The following is a 16288-nucleotide window of genomic DNA, read 5'->3' as shown; positions in this document are numbered from 1 at the left end:
AACATTGTTGTAGTTGAAAAAGTAACACAACTTTATAAAGCGAAAATAAAATTACATAATCAATCAACACTTTGTACGAAAACTACCTTCAAAATCTGTTGAAATAGTTGAAATAATCTCATCGTCCAGTTCAATGTATATTCTATCAAATCGCACTGAACATTCCGATATCATACGCTGCCTCAGAGAGATGTCTGGTTCTCTTGCTGGCTTCACTGTAACTGCAAAACTCACTTGTTAGTAATAATAAACAATAAATCAAGGTGAGCAAAAGGTTCAAATGTCGGTGTTGTGGCGACTGCAAGCATTAACCATAATGTCACTATGATTGAAGAAGGTGATCACGATTACATTGAGCAAGTACAGACAATATTAATAAAAAATATTACAGTACACTCCCGATTAACCCGATTAACCAAGGTTACCAAGAATCTCGGAAAACACGGAGGTCAGATAGATTTTGAGGTTAGGGTTACAGTACCTTATTATGAAGTCAAACCTGCAATAAGACACTTTCAACTGTCCTTAAACCTGCAATTTATCATTAACTTCTTAAAAATAGTGATATGTTGATACCAAAATTTTTTGAATCTTTGTCACGGAAACGTCATCGTCTGCTCCCGCGGTCACGGAAACGGCATCGTCTGCTCCCGGGGTCACGGAAAAATCATCGTCGTCTCCAGTGGTCACGGAAACTTCATCGTCTCCCGTGGTCACAGAAACGTCATCTTTATGCGCGATCGTGACAAATTGAAAATTCCCGGTAAAATATGAAATTCACGCATAATTCCCGGTTTTCCCGGTCGGTGGACACCCTGCTACTGCTATTTTTACGTTTCTTTAGGTATAAAAATACTATAATAAAGTAATTATTACTGTTCAAAGGTTTATGGCGGACATTTTCCATCACGATGGTTAATTTTTATTGTTTTCCTACGGGAAAAAATATATATTTGGGCCAAAAACGACCTGAGGGCTAGGATAATCAGGAGTGTACTGTAAGTACAATCCAAGTATGTGGAGGAAGAGGAATTGTGGAGAGGCCTAGGAAACACCTAGACCTGGAGATAACTGGAACGTGAGAGGATATGTATGTATGTACAATCCAAAATGTTTAGTTTCACCAATTTGAAAATTAATAGCAATTGGAAAAGCTGTAGGCTAGATAATATATACCTTTGTTGCAGTAAGTATTAATTAACTAACACTTAGATCAGTGATTGAAAAATTAAGCCCCTTGCACAGACAACAAGGCATAGGACCAAAGAAAGAAGATGATAGTTTCACAACTTTATTTCTTTTTTAAGGTAACTGTTTCTGAACAGAATCAATCTACACCAGAGTGTAGCTAATCTGAATTTGGAACCAAACCCTGATTTGATTAGCACATTTACATTGATCAAATTAGCCTGATATGCAGGTTAATTGTTTAAAAATTTGAAACAATTTACTTTTATAAGGCAAATGGCTATACTGTATATTGTTCTTGTGATCACGGCACTACTGTGATCATCTCCTGCAATCACATCTACTTGATACTCATTTCCCACATCATGGAAACACTATGCTCATTTCCCATACTCACACCGACAGCATCACAGTCTGCCACGATCGCAGTGACCTCCGAAATTATCTACTGGGATAACTTTCTTCTTACTACATAATAATGTCAAAAAAACCAACTGTAGGCATGGGCTATTCAAGAATGCTTGGCCAAGGGATATTTTTGCAAAGTTTCCCATTCCAAACAAATTTCATGTATGTACTTTTTAAAGAATTTTTCCAGTCATCGAAATGTACATACAATTTATCTTTTCCCAGTTGAGACATCATATTTCAGGAGACATAGTCAATTGGGTTTAATTTAAATTACTAGACCTAATATTTTTTAGTACAGATGGTTCGAATTGGACATTTGATAAAGCAGGGTTTGGATTATCGTGATTCAAATTAGCAGGTTTCTGGTGTGTCTAAAATTTGAGTAATAATTAGTTAAACTAAAATAAAAGTTTTCCTAACCTTTAGTGGGAACCTCTTCTTTGGCTAACTCTTTTGCCTTTTCTTGCTCCTTGGGCTTTTGCTGTTCTTCTTGAATGCAATTTCTTGTCCTGAGCACAACTAACAAAGGTGAGTACTTAGGGGAAGACGTTTTACTAACCGAGGGAGCATTTTCATTTGATATCTGGCTTACATTTTCACTTGACACACCGTTTTGAGCAGTTCGAGGAGAAATAGTCACACCGGGCATCAGGTCTAGAAAAGATTGGATAACATCGTTTTTGCCCAGAGAATCCGATCTCGGAGACAAGGATGAAACCGAGTCGGCTTCCCATTCAGCCAAGATGGAGGAAAGGTTAGGATTGATCACAGAAACTTCTAGGTGAGGTTTGTGATTTGACTGATCACTAGCAGAAGACACTCGCTGACTGTGGTGTACTTTCATTGCTGAAGTTCCTTCACAAGAAGGAAATGGCGTATTAAGATCATTGAAATCTTTCTCTCTAGAAGACCTTCTAGGGTAATCACATATTGAAAATTCATGTTCAACTGAATCGTGATGCATAAGATCACCACTAAGTCCTTGGCAACTGGTTTGGTTCAGAATCTTAAAATCACATTTGTCGCTCTTGGCGCTATCACAGACACTGCTGACCGGTACACGGTTAGTATTCATCTTGTGCTCTTCAATCACTCCTTTGTAAATTTCATTAATTGAAAATGGTCCTGGCCTTTGAGTGTAGAATGTAAATTTGGGTGTCTCTGGAACCACAAATGACGCCTGTCCAAGTCTGGAACAAACAAAATCATCTTAGTAGAGCTAAGTAAAGTAAGGAACATTAGTTAGAAAGTGATATTAATCGTTAATACCCCCACAGCAGTGAACCTGCAGACTAACCAAATTTCTATTTCCCTGATTGGATTTTCACTAAAATATTTACTTAAACATGATCAGATTTAACCACTAATAAAAAGAAATAGTTTATCTTTTTTGTTGCTACAGGGAAGGGAAAAAGTGTTTTTTATTATTTTTGTAAAATGTTAATAGCAGGCTTATAGCATGAAATGAAGATAATAGGCCTATATGATTGATATAAATAATTCGTAAATTATCTATCAACAAACTACTTTACTTTTCCTCTGTAAGAATAACATAGGATTTTTAAATGTACAGTTTTTGGGAATTTTCTTTGTAACCTTTAATTAATTGTAGGCTTAAACATCGCTTTGATATACAAAAACTATTTGGGTTTGTTGCACTAAACGAAGGCTGTAAAAAAATTGGAAATTGTTATATTTTTAAAAGAAAAATTTGATAAAAATAAATTTTGTAAAATTTCAAAACGCCGTAACCCCCACCTTTATAACCCGATCTTGCTGGTTTGTGAACTCATTAAAGTTTATGTTGCCCTACACGTTCATGCCAAATTTCATAAACATCTGACCAAAATTACTCGATTTATTGTGTTCACGGAAACACATACAAAAAGAACTATACTGATGATTGACATGGAAATTCTTAATTTACAGTTTTTTTAGTGAATCTCCTAAAAGGGAAGTAGTTATTACTGTAGGTGGCACGGTAAGACCTAAGCCCGGGACCAATATAATTTTTCATTTTGATGCCCTCAGAGACCAAAAATACTCTTCAATCAAATATTTATATTTGTCAAGAGAGTCAACAATCGAGAGATTTATTGGTCTAAGAACATAAATATGTGCATACGCCCTTGTGAAGAAAAATATTAAAATAATAAAAACAAATATCAGATTTTAAAATATGGATTACAATAATAAAGCTACAAAAATATAAAACAGTAAACTTATCACAGATTAAAACAACTTCCACAATAGGGGCCTACTCCTTAATACAATAGGAAGGATTGTTGACTAGCAGAAAATGAATGGCTTTTTTTAAACTTGTAAAAGTCAAACATCTTACATCTAAAGTCAAATGGTTAAAAAGTCTAACACCTACGCATGGATGGCTTCTCATGTTTTAGCTAACCTAAATTGATCAATATGGACATTTCTACTACATCTAGTGTTATATGAATGGATAGTATCTATATATAAAAAATTATTTGTTTTTATTTTCCGAGCCGTTTAGGATCTTCTACCAAAAAAAAGAACAGATGGTTTTAAAATGTAAACAACTCAAACATTTAAATTTATACAAAATGTTTTATTGCATATTACAAATTGGTATTCATGAACACTTATAAAAATAACTAAAAAGGGCGTATTTGATCTGTTTAGGATTTGAAGACCACGTCTTTCAAATGATGCCCGTCAATTTAAAATTTCAAAACGTTAAAAGTTTTCATAATAATAATAACTGCAACCAGACACAACTCAACTTGTGTTGCTTTAAACAGGAGGTATGTTTTCTTGGCCAATCGGACACTGCCAGTAAAAAATATGAAACAAGACATGGGTTGACTTGACTCATTACAAACAATATTTAAATTGTTAATATACTTTGGAAGTCAGCCTACCTTGCAGTCTTTACTGGAGGGCACTTATTTTCCATATCTTCATCACTGTCACTGCAAAACTCATACATTTTGTCTGCAAGCCTTCGCTTTTTATACCACTTAAATCTGGGCTCGCACACATCATAAGGCTCTTCATAAGCATACAACTGCAACAATACATAAAATAAAACAATTCAACTCTAAAAATATGCACTGAGTTTTAATTTATGAGGTTTAATTGATAAGTAAGCCTAAGCATAAAATAATAAGACAAACCACTGTGTTGTGAGCATTGATTATTGTAATATATTGGAAACAGCTGTAAAAGCTTTTTTTTTTGTTTACGTGTGACCGTTTTTTAAAGTAACCGTTTCAGTTGAGTTCTTGGAATTGAAAAGTTTCCCACTACAGCGTTGTTTACTTACATAACAGCATAGTTTTACTTAACAAAATCACGGGTAACAGACCAATGAGGTTCAGGGATTGAGAGAGAAGAAGTACAATTGTAATGCTTCGAACTTCAACTAATCAGCTGTTTATTATTATTATTATTTTATGGCCAGCATCGGACCACTTAAGTCAATATAATGGTTAGATTATTTTTAAATTCTATCTCTTCTTCTTGTCCGCCCAATACTTCTTCATTCTTTCCGACCGTTGTTTTCTTTCTTCTTCCGAAACCACTCTTCCTTACTAAAGAGAAATCAGCTGTTTACTAATTTAATTGTTAACGATTGGTGCAATTAGTGATCGGTACAATGAGTTGTTGCATCAATGTCAGTGGCAATGAGAGGTTATAAACAAAAACATAACCTCTCTTGGAAGTTTTGAGTAGTGATTATTAGTAATTAAAAACTGGTCATAGGTAAAGTAGTGTACACAACTCGTGTAAATAGTGTTAACGACAATTTTTACAGTTTAAAATTTTCTACTCGTGTCGTTAACACTATCTTTACGTGATCATTGCATAAACTACTATTTGATGTTTATGTTGTTGTGTAAACAAATAACAACAATTTTGTCGGAGCTGTAGAAAAATTGATACAAAAATATCATTTCACTTACACTTACCCTACCATTCTATAAAAAACCCATTTTCATTTAATCCAATGAATGAAAGTCAAATAAGTAAAATAATTGTCATAAAAAAATAAGCTAGGCCTATCTTGTTGTCATGATGAGGTTCCACAATCAATTGATGTACTAGATATGACAAGTATGACTACCATTTAGCTATTCAACTGTAATTGCAATGATTCTTCTGAAAATATTACATGTTCTCATTAATCCATGTATATATAGTTTAGCAAATTCTACTTTAGACAACAAATGAATAAGAGGTTCTAAAGCAAGCGTAGAAAAAAAGCAAAGCTGAACAAAAAACAGTTTTAGCGAATTTCCCTATAGGGAAGTAGCTATTACCGTAGGTCTCATGGTAAGACCTAAGCCCGGGGGACCGATTTACTTTTTCATTTTGATGTCCCCAGAGGCCAAAAACACCATTCGTTCAAATTTTTATATATCTATATATAGATATATATATATATATATATATATATATATATATATATGTGTCCATCCGCACGATAACTTGAGTAATTTTTGTCCGATTTTGATGAAATTTGGTTTGAAGGTGTAAGAAGGGATAAACTTGAATGAGTTCGCGAACCAGCATGATCGGACTATGGGAACGGGGGTTTATGGGGGGTTTTATGGGGTAAAAATAGGTTTTTCCCTTTTTTGACCCTAAAAACACAAAATTTCACAATTTCTTTTTAAACCATTTTGTAGAGCTTAAAAAAACAAATAATTTAGTATATTGAAGCTTTATTATGCGCCTAATTGTTACGGAGAAAATTCAAAAAAATTGTAATTTTAAAATTCTCATGTTATTCTTATGGAGAATAAGTCAACTGTTGTAGTTTGCTTGTTTATGAACATATTTTGATCAAATTTGGAAAATACATTAATTTCTTACTAAACCACAGTACCTTTTAACATTTTACATAAAAAAAAACATTTTACCCTCCCTGTTGCAGCAAACCTAAGTACTCATTAAACTACAGTAATTCTGTTTAAACAGGGAATAGGCTAAATGTGATATTTTTAAGGAGACATTTTAGTTTAAATCCAATCAGGCAAATGGAAATTCGCTAAGTCTGCAGGTTTGCTGCGGCGGGGGTATTTAGCAATCACCTTGTTAGCCTTATCTCTGATTGTGTTGAGCCACGTGCTGTTGATGGATTTCGACAGGTTCTTGCGGTTTGGTGCACTAGACGACTTCTGCCATGGACAGATGTAATCAGAAACTTTGTTGGAAAGAAACTCCCCGGTCCTACAACAGATCAACAATACAGTGTTGCCGTTTGGAGAACTCAAGACTTTTGAAGAACTATTTATAAATTCACAAACTAGCTTACCTGGAGTTATGAAAGATGCTTGCATTTGTTATTGCCAAGCAAGACACTGTTATGAGGCAATCCATGAAGCCTCAAAAAAAGTTAACGGCAACAAATTGCGATACTTGATACAGACAGGACACTGGAAGAACTGAAGTTCACAACTAGAATTGGTGCCTCGGACTGAGGGATTCCACATACACGTACAGTTCTGCCTTAAGGCCAAGCTGCCTTGAAGCCGGGCCTTGTGTGTTTCCCATCCGGCTGTCTGGCTGACGGTCCGCCTCAAGGAATCGCCACACACTGTCAGTTCTTCCTACAGTTCAGGACTGTACAGTCCAAGCCTTGAGGCCGAACTGAACATGTATGGTAGGCCCAATCATTCGACCAATAAGACTACCTACAAAGAAAGCTTACCTATGAGTAATTTCATCAGGCACAATAGAATCAGGTTCTGTAGATGTTTTTATTTCTTTATCTCCATCAAAATGCAACACATGCAAGAAGTTGCCAGTGTTGATGACAATCTTGTAATCCACCTTGAGACAGGTCTTGGGGTTGAAATGTGGATAAGGTGGTGCCATGTCTAGCGTTGTGTGGATGGTAAGGCCATGTTTAAGGCAACTGAACGACACAGCCTTGTCCCAGCTGGCAGCCATTTCTGAAAATATAAAAACTGGATTTACTTAAAATCTGACTAGGATGGATTTTTTTTTGAGAAGCCTTAAATATTTTCAATTATTAAAAGGATGTGATGACCTTAATGTCAGGGGTATTTGGTAGTATAAGACTGCTAGGTTGTGCCCCCCCCCAAAAAAAAGTGCTATAAAAATTTCCAGGGTAAAAAAGACTTTTTTAGATAATAGGCTTACAAACTGTGTAATTTGTCTTACTGTGACACAAATATTTCCCTTTAATGGAATCTGACAACTGTGATGTAAACCATTGGTACGTACATCAATTGATTCTGTATCACTGGAGACTGCTAATTACCAAATTTGTACTTGGCAGCCTACTTAGATTCATTCACAGCTAACGAAGATTCAGTAACCGACTGGGCGATGTGTTAAGGCCTATCCTACCTTCTTCATCGAAAGACTCAGCCACCGCCTTGCAGTCCTTACAGTTGTGTAGAGAAGGTAACGTGGTGACTGTGAAGAAATACTTGTGGTTATCAGACGTATCCACATAGATTTCGTCCACCCCATCACTATAACCGTAGACAATTAGACGGTCACTGACATTCGGCCACTGAGCGATTCCGACGTGCAACGTGTGTGTCAGTTCATGACAGTCAAACAACTGCACCTCCGCCACCTGGGAAAATATGTACATGAGAGGACATGCTAAATAAAAAGTTAGACTAGGAAATATGTTGTTTTTAGGGAGGGATATTGTAATATGAGAACAAAAAAATTGGAAATATGGCTTGATTGAGTAAAATCTAAAAACAACTAAGATATGACAATAAATTATCACAAAGAAACTGAACCTTTTACTAGACATCTGACTTTACAGTATAACTTGTATTGGACATATTGGCAAATTAATGTAATGTAATACTAAATTTTAAGGTACAAAACGCAAATATAGGCCTATAATTTGTAAAATCGAGAATCCACACACTAACAAAATTAATAAAAAGGATTTTAAAATGTTAGTAGGCCTAACTTATTTTTCAATTGTAACAGGTCTAAGAGACGTAAGAAAAAAATCTATAATATTAAAACGTGCTAGGGTTTTTTTATTTCACGATTCTGAATCAACCACTTGACGGATTTTCATTATTTTTTCGTTGAAAGAAAGATAATTTTGAGAACTAGGGAATGTCGAAGGCATAATTTTAGTTAAAGGTTTTAGTTTTTTGGAAATTAAGTTTTAAATTTTAAAAAAGTCTAGCAGCCGACGCGCTTACATTCTACTCTAGCTTTTGGTATAATAAAATTTGCTTAACGTAACAGCTGTAAACATTCCGCGTTTTTCGAGACAAATTCAGCTTTTGGATGAAAATGAAATGACATACGTAGAATTGACTTATTTGTACTATGTGTAATGCTATACCGGTAATCATTGATACGTTCATTTATTCGGTAAGAGGATGTGAGTTTATTTAAATATACATAGTAAAATACTAGATATTGTAATTTATTTTTTTGAGCAGTCTTTAAAATATTTAGTTTGTTTTAGTGAAATATAATTTGTTATAACTAACAACTGGTTGAATTAAAAATATTCTATAGATTTATGAGGTTAGTTAATTTACTCTGAGATTTTGTCATTGATTATATGAAATAAGTTAGATTCTATAACCATTGCTGTATACAAATCGAAGCTCACGAATCTTCAAAAGAAAGCTTATGAAAATTATTTTACTATTTGACTTTTTGAGGAAAAGTTGGGGGAATAACAATGGTCACATGTTTTAACTCATCTTGGAAGCTTTTTCTTTACTATCAATTTTGAACTGCTTAAACTATGCCTGAATTAGTAATAGACACACTATATACAGTTTTAATGGACTACTCGATTCCCGTAAGTAGGACGGGCCAACAGCTCGTAGGAAACAAAAACATTTAAACCTTAACAGCCATGTCCAACAATATAAGACAAGGTACAGAACATGCAATGACATAATTTGAGACTGAGTAGGCTTGCTAAAAGAAAAAAAAATAGGCAAACAACAACGCAGCTTGTGGATTCCCCAATAGAAAGATAAAATATCCATAGTAAATATTTTAACTTACAAAATAAGAATGTAGAATTAGTTACAAGTTTAATATGAAGCCATAAACAGTTTTATGGCAGTAGGCAATGGCCAGTGGTGAAAATGAAAATATTGACTGAGTTGGAGATAACATTTTACAGTCATCATAAAACTATTATTTTTATAAAATATAATTGGGGAAAGTCATAAAGTAATATAAAAGTGATAAAACTCAACAGTTCTTGGAAGTACTAGAGTAGAACAATTATTGTGTGATAGAATAAATTAATGGATTTGGGACTGCTAATGAGTTTTTTATTGCATCATCACCTTAGTAATAAATTATGAAGATTGTAACTTAAACAAACATCTGATAAGCCTTTTATGTGCTTGGAACCAACTACTAATAATACCTAGGCTCGTAAAATGCTGTACCAAACCGATGACAGTAATTAAGTCAGAACCGTACCATACAGACTTTTTTGGTGCAACGCAGACTCCTACAAATCTGATAAGGCGTTTATGTACTCGTAACCAACTACCGTTGACTAAGATAGTAAATTGAAAGCAATTTATTATTATAATACCTAGGCTCTAGCACATAAAATGCTGTATCGAACCGATGACGGTTATTAAGTCAGAACCATACCATTCCGACTTTTTCGGTGCAACGCAGACTCCTACAAATCTGATAAGGCGTTTATGTACTCGGACCAACTACCGTTGACTAAGATAGTCAATTGAAAGCAATTTTATATTATAATACCTAGGCTGTACCGCATAAAATGCTGTACTGAACCGATGACGATAATTAAGTCAGAACCATACCATTCCGACTTTTTCGGTGCACCGCAGACCCCTACTATTATGGCCGCCTTTTAGGGTGGTATCATTAGCTTCTCAACTTATGTGTAAAAACACAACTTAAAGACTTTTGAGTACATCACCTTGCATGCTGGAGGGGTTCCTGTGAATGCCCACCAATGCAGTCGATACCTATACTGCATTGCCGAGGGCCGTGACATGTCCAAAGTGTAGGTGTAGGAGATTACAAACTGCCCACAGCGAGAACTTCCAACCAAAACATGACTGGAAAACATTTTATAACATGTTATAAAAGCTATTTTTTTGTACTACAATTTTTCTTACATTTGCTTTGTGATTCGGAAGACACTAAAGTTAAGGCATTTAAATGCTGTTGAGAAAGTAAGGTATGTCTCCATCTGACCCAGCTAGGTGTGTGCTGATTACACACTTTTGAGTAGGCCTACAAACGTGTTCCCTTCATCAGTAACTGTCCAGTCGTCACAACAGATGTTTCACTGTGCTGCACTTTGATTGTTCAAGTTGAAAATGTGCGCTACAATTAATCCCGCAAGCAAGTATAGTCATTAATACAGTTTTTGTTGACACTTGCTTAAACCCTATTGAAAGTTATTGTGAAGTGTGTGAAGTTAAAGAAGCAACGTAATGAATGAAAGTTCTGTCCCGGATAGTGCATTTAGTTTCTGAGGGGAGTCCAACGTCCCTATACCACGCATGTTAAATTGACAAACTTTAGGTACCTTAGACTCTTAGAATACTTGACTTATCACAATGAAAATTTGCATGCTTGTTTATTACGGTATAATTAACAACTGGTGGTAAAACTATAATAATATTCGTACAGACAATAATAAATTTTTTTTGCAAACCACATTTTCTTTTAACTTTCAGATTTATTTATTTATTTTTTATTTCTAACACAAATTTTGCCTTATCTTAATAATTTTAGGTCCAAAGCTGTGTTATGTAATGTCCAAGAGGTTGTGAAAATTCCATAATGATATATCAAACGGGTTTAGAAATATGCGTACCTAAGTGAAAAAACATGGTCGAAAATCGCAGAAAAAATGTTATTGTTATATCCCGTTATTGTTGTTAGAAATCGCAGGGCACCAGTAGCCCTGTTATTTGTTGAAGGGCAACTGCAAAAATGTTTCTGCAGATGATAAACTTTTAAAGATAAATTATGTATAGGCTAAACATGTCAAACATATATAATTTTGGTATCAAAATGTTCAGAAAATTCCATATTTACAAAAATGACAAAAAAATAAAATTTGAAAAAAATATTTATTTTTTTTTGGACACCCCATCTGCATAGTCATAATTTCAAAGCTGTCTTAGTATTATCTACCTTATTTGTCTTATTTTGTCTTTATTGTGGTCTGCAAATATTTATGGCAACCACTTATACCACAATTTGTCTGGGCTAGCCTAACTGAGACAATTTCAAATAACAAAGTCTGTGAAACCTGTAAGTAAAACAGCTATATAGCTCCATTATTGTCAGTGACATGCTTTAGGCCCACTCTTTTCTTTGTCATGAACGTTAAGTTTAAACAATTTTAAACTAAATTAACTATTTTCAGGTAGACATTCCTTACTTTCTGAATAACTAAGCCTTCGCATAATTGTCATGAGAATTGAAAACATACCGGGTGTTTGAAAAATCAGTTTAGGCCTAAACTTACCCAATATTTTAAGTGTATTTTTTAAAAAGCAAATATTAAATTATTTTTATTTATATTATAGTTTTAATGAAACTGGATTTACACTAGCCTACACATAGGTATTTTGTAAACTTAACAACAAAAATCCATGCAAAACTATTGTTACAAATGTAAAAAAACCGCTGTGGAAAATGCATTTAAGTTAAGTTAGTGGAAGCATTTTGAACAATTTTAAGTTACAGCCTACAGTGTATGTGTAGTGTGAATTCAGTTTCAATAAAATTATAATACCGTAAATAAAACTCATTTATTAAGTTACCTATTTGCTTCAAACAAATGTACACTAAAATTAGGCCTATTCAGTAAACTGATTTTTTGAAACACCCTTATGGACAAAATCAAATATATGCAATGCCATGAAAAAGGCCATTACAAATCCAGTAGTAAAAACACAGCAACTTTTAACATTGATAAAAATAAAACCTAAGTTTAGGTAGGTATAGAAAAGTTGTTGATTTAAAGACGAAAACATGAGATATTTAAAAGGCGTCACTTACTCATTTTTACCATCAAATGTGTCTTTTAGGAGAAACGACCTATGTTTAGGTATTGAGCCATACAGTTCCATGGCCTTGTGATGAACAGAAGGACGTGTCCTATAAAATGACCCATGTATCTGAAAATACATTGTAATTAGCATAGATATTACTAAAAAGACTACATTATATTACAAGTAGGCTAGGCCTATTTAAAGTCTGAAAGTAATTAAAAGGCACATTTTACTTTCTTATTAGGTAGGCCTGCATTATAGTTAAAAAGCATATTCAGTTACCATGTAAAAAAACAGTCAATCAGCTTTACTTAAGTCTAACTCTTCTCTTTCTCAAGACCAATAACATTAGGCAACTAGGCTAATTCCGAGAACGGCTAAAAACTTAACGTGCCTACAATAAATTTGTTTCTGTGTCTTTAATGTGGTTTTAACCCTCCGAGTGTCCCTTGTTTTGGCCTTAATGTCTGCCTCCTATTTTTTGCTCATTTGCAAGGTTTTATTAAAACGGATCTGAGAAGCTTGAAAACAATGTTAATTATACTGTTCTATATACCATTTTGTTTGGAAAATCATGGGCTTCAATATTATCTATAAAACATAAGGAACTTTTGTATCAAAAAAAATTTTTAGGTAAAAAAAAATATTTTGGAAAATTTTCAAAAAAAAAAGTTTGCGCTCAATGAAATTGTATAAATTATAAGGCCTATAAATATTTGAAAATAGCCACTTTGTCTGCCTAGTCAATACAAGATTACATGTTTTTGGTCGAACTTTTGACCACTGGACGACCACTAGTTAATATTAATAAAATAATAATTAAGTTAAGTAATGATTACATAACTTAATAATATAATAAATAGGCCTAATAATAAAATGCTTGCATAAACAAAAAAGATTTCCTTAGGCCTAACTCAACAATAAGTAGGCCTATCACCATAGTTACGCTGCCAAGCGTGCGATTCCTGCTGATCAGTTTTTTAACGTTTTTAACTAACTTAAACTTGATATATCTTCAAAACGGTTTATGCTACATAGGTAATTCGAATTTTTACCAAGTGCTTAGAATGTTATTATCTACCTAAATAATTAGGTTGAATTGTAAAATGTAGGCCTATGTCTATTCTAAAGTGAAAAAAGATTTTTTTTTCATTTCCACAGAAAACCAATTTATTTTTTTTTAAATTACAAAATGACCCATACAAAGTTAATAAACAGATAGGCCTGGGCCTATTTAAGATACTGATATAATTCTACCTAAATATATATAGCCTAGGGCATTATTCCCTGCAAACTGATGGTTTAATGATTAAAATCCAATAATTAGAACTGAAGTTAGGCTATAGCCTATCAAATTTAGTTAAGTAGGCTACCTAAAAAAAAAAAATATATTAACTTAAGGGTGTACTTAACGAAAAAATTTATTTTTAACTATAAGTTTGAAAGACGAAGATATTGAAGATATTGTTTTAGTGGTTAGCATTTTCACTGCCATATCCCCTTAACAGGTAGGCCTATCATTAGAAAAGCCTAAAGAGCTCTGTCTTAACTTAACATTTTTATGTAGGAATTGGATAACTTGAAGAAATTGGCTAGAGGAATGTATGATGTACCGGTATTTAATTGGCTAGGAATGTTACCATAGTTACACAGTGTGACAAATCACGTCTCACTGAATCTAACTTGGTGATCAATGACGATCCATTTACAAATCTACATTTAGTCTGCAAACAGATCTTAAATGCCAAACTAGGACCTAGGCCTATGTGTTAACTTTTAAAAATTCTATTCATCATTAGATGTTGATAAATTGAAGCAGACACTTCTTAAGCTATTTGAGAATAAAATCGGTGCGTTTGGTAAATGGTCTTTTTTTATCTTAACTTAAGTTAGGCCTAGGCCTAGGCCCTTTTGGCCAGCATGGTAACATAGCCTACACAAGGATTATTTAAGTTAAGACTAAAGTCATAATAGGCCAAGGTTATAGGCCTAAGCTAGGCCTACCTAGAACTTAAGTTAACTGAGTGGGAAAAACTTATACCGGTACCTAACTTATCTGACTTTATTAACGATTGTTACTATCGAGGCAGAAACCGAGTTTTGGTTAGGCCTACCAATTATATCCATCGAATAGTTAGGCCTAGGCCTACATTACTTTTATTAGGCCTATTCGATAATCCAATAGAGTCAAACAGGCCTAGGCTAGGCTTGCTAACTTTAATCACCAAGTTGAATAAGACCTTAAAATTGTTTCATGATTTATTTGTTAGGAATGGTTACTTTTGGGCTGTTGTCATTGCTTAAAGCTTAAACCAGTCCATGTTAAAACTAATCTGAGATAATGAGGGGATTAGGTCTACCAACAAGTTAACGAGTTCACATAAGGTAAAACATTCACTAGGCCTAACTTAGGTCACTCATAGATCATAGATAAATAAGAAAACCGATGAAAATTAAAAGTTATTTTTTATAAAACATAGGCTACCTCTCTGGAGTACAACTTCTGAAGAAAATGTTGTTTTCTGTGATCCATTGAATTATGATGTTTCATCTTGCACTTGCACTACCTACGACAACTTGAATGGTTTTTAAATCATAAAAAAATAATTAGGCATTAAAACTAAACATTAATTTAACAAATACTATGCAAATAACTATTTTTGTTAGCCAGCCACTTTCCTATCCTATGACAAAAATTGCCCATTTATTTAGATTAAGTCTGTTCTGTCTGAGTGAGTGTTCAGTGTTCTGTTAGTATGCAGTTTAGTTTTACTAGATCGTATTCAATTCTTCTTCTTTCCTTTCTTCTTTTGCTTTTGACTCAACATCAAAGCCAAGAAAGTACGAGCAGCCAGCAGAGTATGTTTTCCAGTGATGTTTTCTGTGGTACGAGCGAGAATACGTCGAATACGACGACGCTGAAGGGCCACCAACTGTAAAAAATAATTTTCTTTATCTCTGAGGGAAAAAACTTCAAATTCTTGAGATTGTAGCATAGATTAAACCATAGATAAAACATACTCATGTTTTATCTATGATTAAACCATATTAAACCGTAATTAAAGGCGGCCGTGATTAAACACACTCCCAAAAATCACGGCCGCCTTTAACTCCAGGCCGCGGCCTTCGAAGTGACAACGTTGCAAGTGGGGTTGTAACAGCGGTTTTGTTTGGAAGAAGCTAATGGTATTATTTGTGTATTTACGGAAGATTTTGGTTACTGGACTATGACAATATTCACTCCACTTAAAATGTACAGATATAGATTTTTAATTCATATTGTTTCGGTTTTCAATTCTGTATGTTTTATTTTCAATGTTTTAATAAATTTATCTTCATAAATTTCAATTTAAATCAATAAAGTGCGAATTAATGAGCTGATGTCACCTGTCTCCCATATTATCTTATTATCTTATGGGACGTCTCCCCGACGTCTGTAACTAAACAACACCGCTTGCAACGTTGCCAATTCTACCAGGCCGGAGCCGTGGAGGTACGGGTACAACAGCTAGTCATTCATAAAAATGTCATATAAGCAAGGCATTTATCCCACCCTTGGGAACCCCTGACAAACCTTTCATGGGGAGATACTCAGCCTTTTACCTTTTACCTTGGTCCTCTTCTCCGTAGTCGTAGAGACTAGGGAATCGTCATCTTCTTTTTTT

General features: G+C 34.0%; 1 protein-coding gene across 2 annotated transcripts in view; it reads right to left on the bottom strand.

The window, feature by feature from the left end:
* The window catches only part of LOC128994721 (uncharacterized), a 29412-nt gene extending 14073 nt beyond the window's left edge, over positions 1-15339 (bottom strand). For both annotated transcript variants that reach the window (XM_054419459.1, XM_054419458.1), the window contains exons 1-9: positions 15109-15339; positions 12631-12749; positions 10526-10667; positions 7957-8191; positions 7292-7535; positions 6672-6810; positions 4497-4642; positions 2020-2789; positions 87-221 (exon numbers count right to left, since the gene is read on the bottom strand). In XM_054419459.1, coding sequence (XP_054275434.1) covers positions 87-221; positions 2020-2789; positions 4497-4642; positions 6672-6810; positions 7292-7535; positions 7957-8191; positions 10526-10667; positions 12631-12749; positions 15109-15174 — 1996 coding nt within the window. In that variant the 5' untranslated portion in view covers positions 15175-15339. The remainder of the gene's footprint in view (positions 1-86; positions 222-2019; positions 2790-4496; positions 4643-6671; positions 6811-7291; positions 7536-7956; positions 8192-10525; positions 10668-12630; positions 12750-15108) is intronic.
* Positions 15340-16288: the final 949 nt, after the last annotated feature.

This window comes from Macrosteles quadrilineatus, unplaced genomic scaffold (assembly GCF_028750875.1).
Source record: "Macrosteles quadrilineatus isolate MER2022 unplaced genomic scaffold, UCM_ALF_1.0 Scaffold_5__1_contigs__length_97177068, whole genome shotgun sequence".
Classification (NCBI taxonomy): domain Eukaryota; kingdom Metazoa; phylum Arthropoda; class Insecta; order Hemiptera; family Cicadellidae; genus Macrosteles; species Macrosteles quadrilineatus.
Note: the sequence above shows the minus strand (reverse complement) of the source record. Positions and strands in the feature narration are given on the sequence as shown.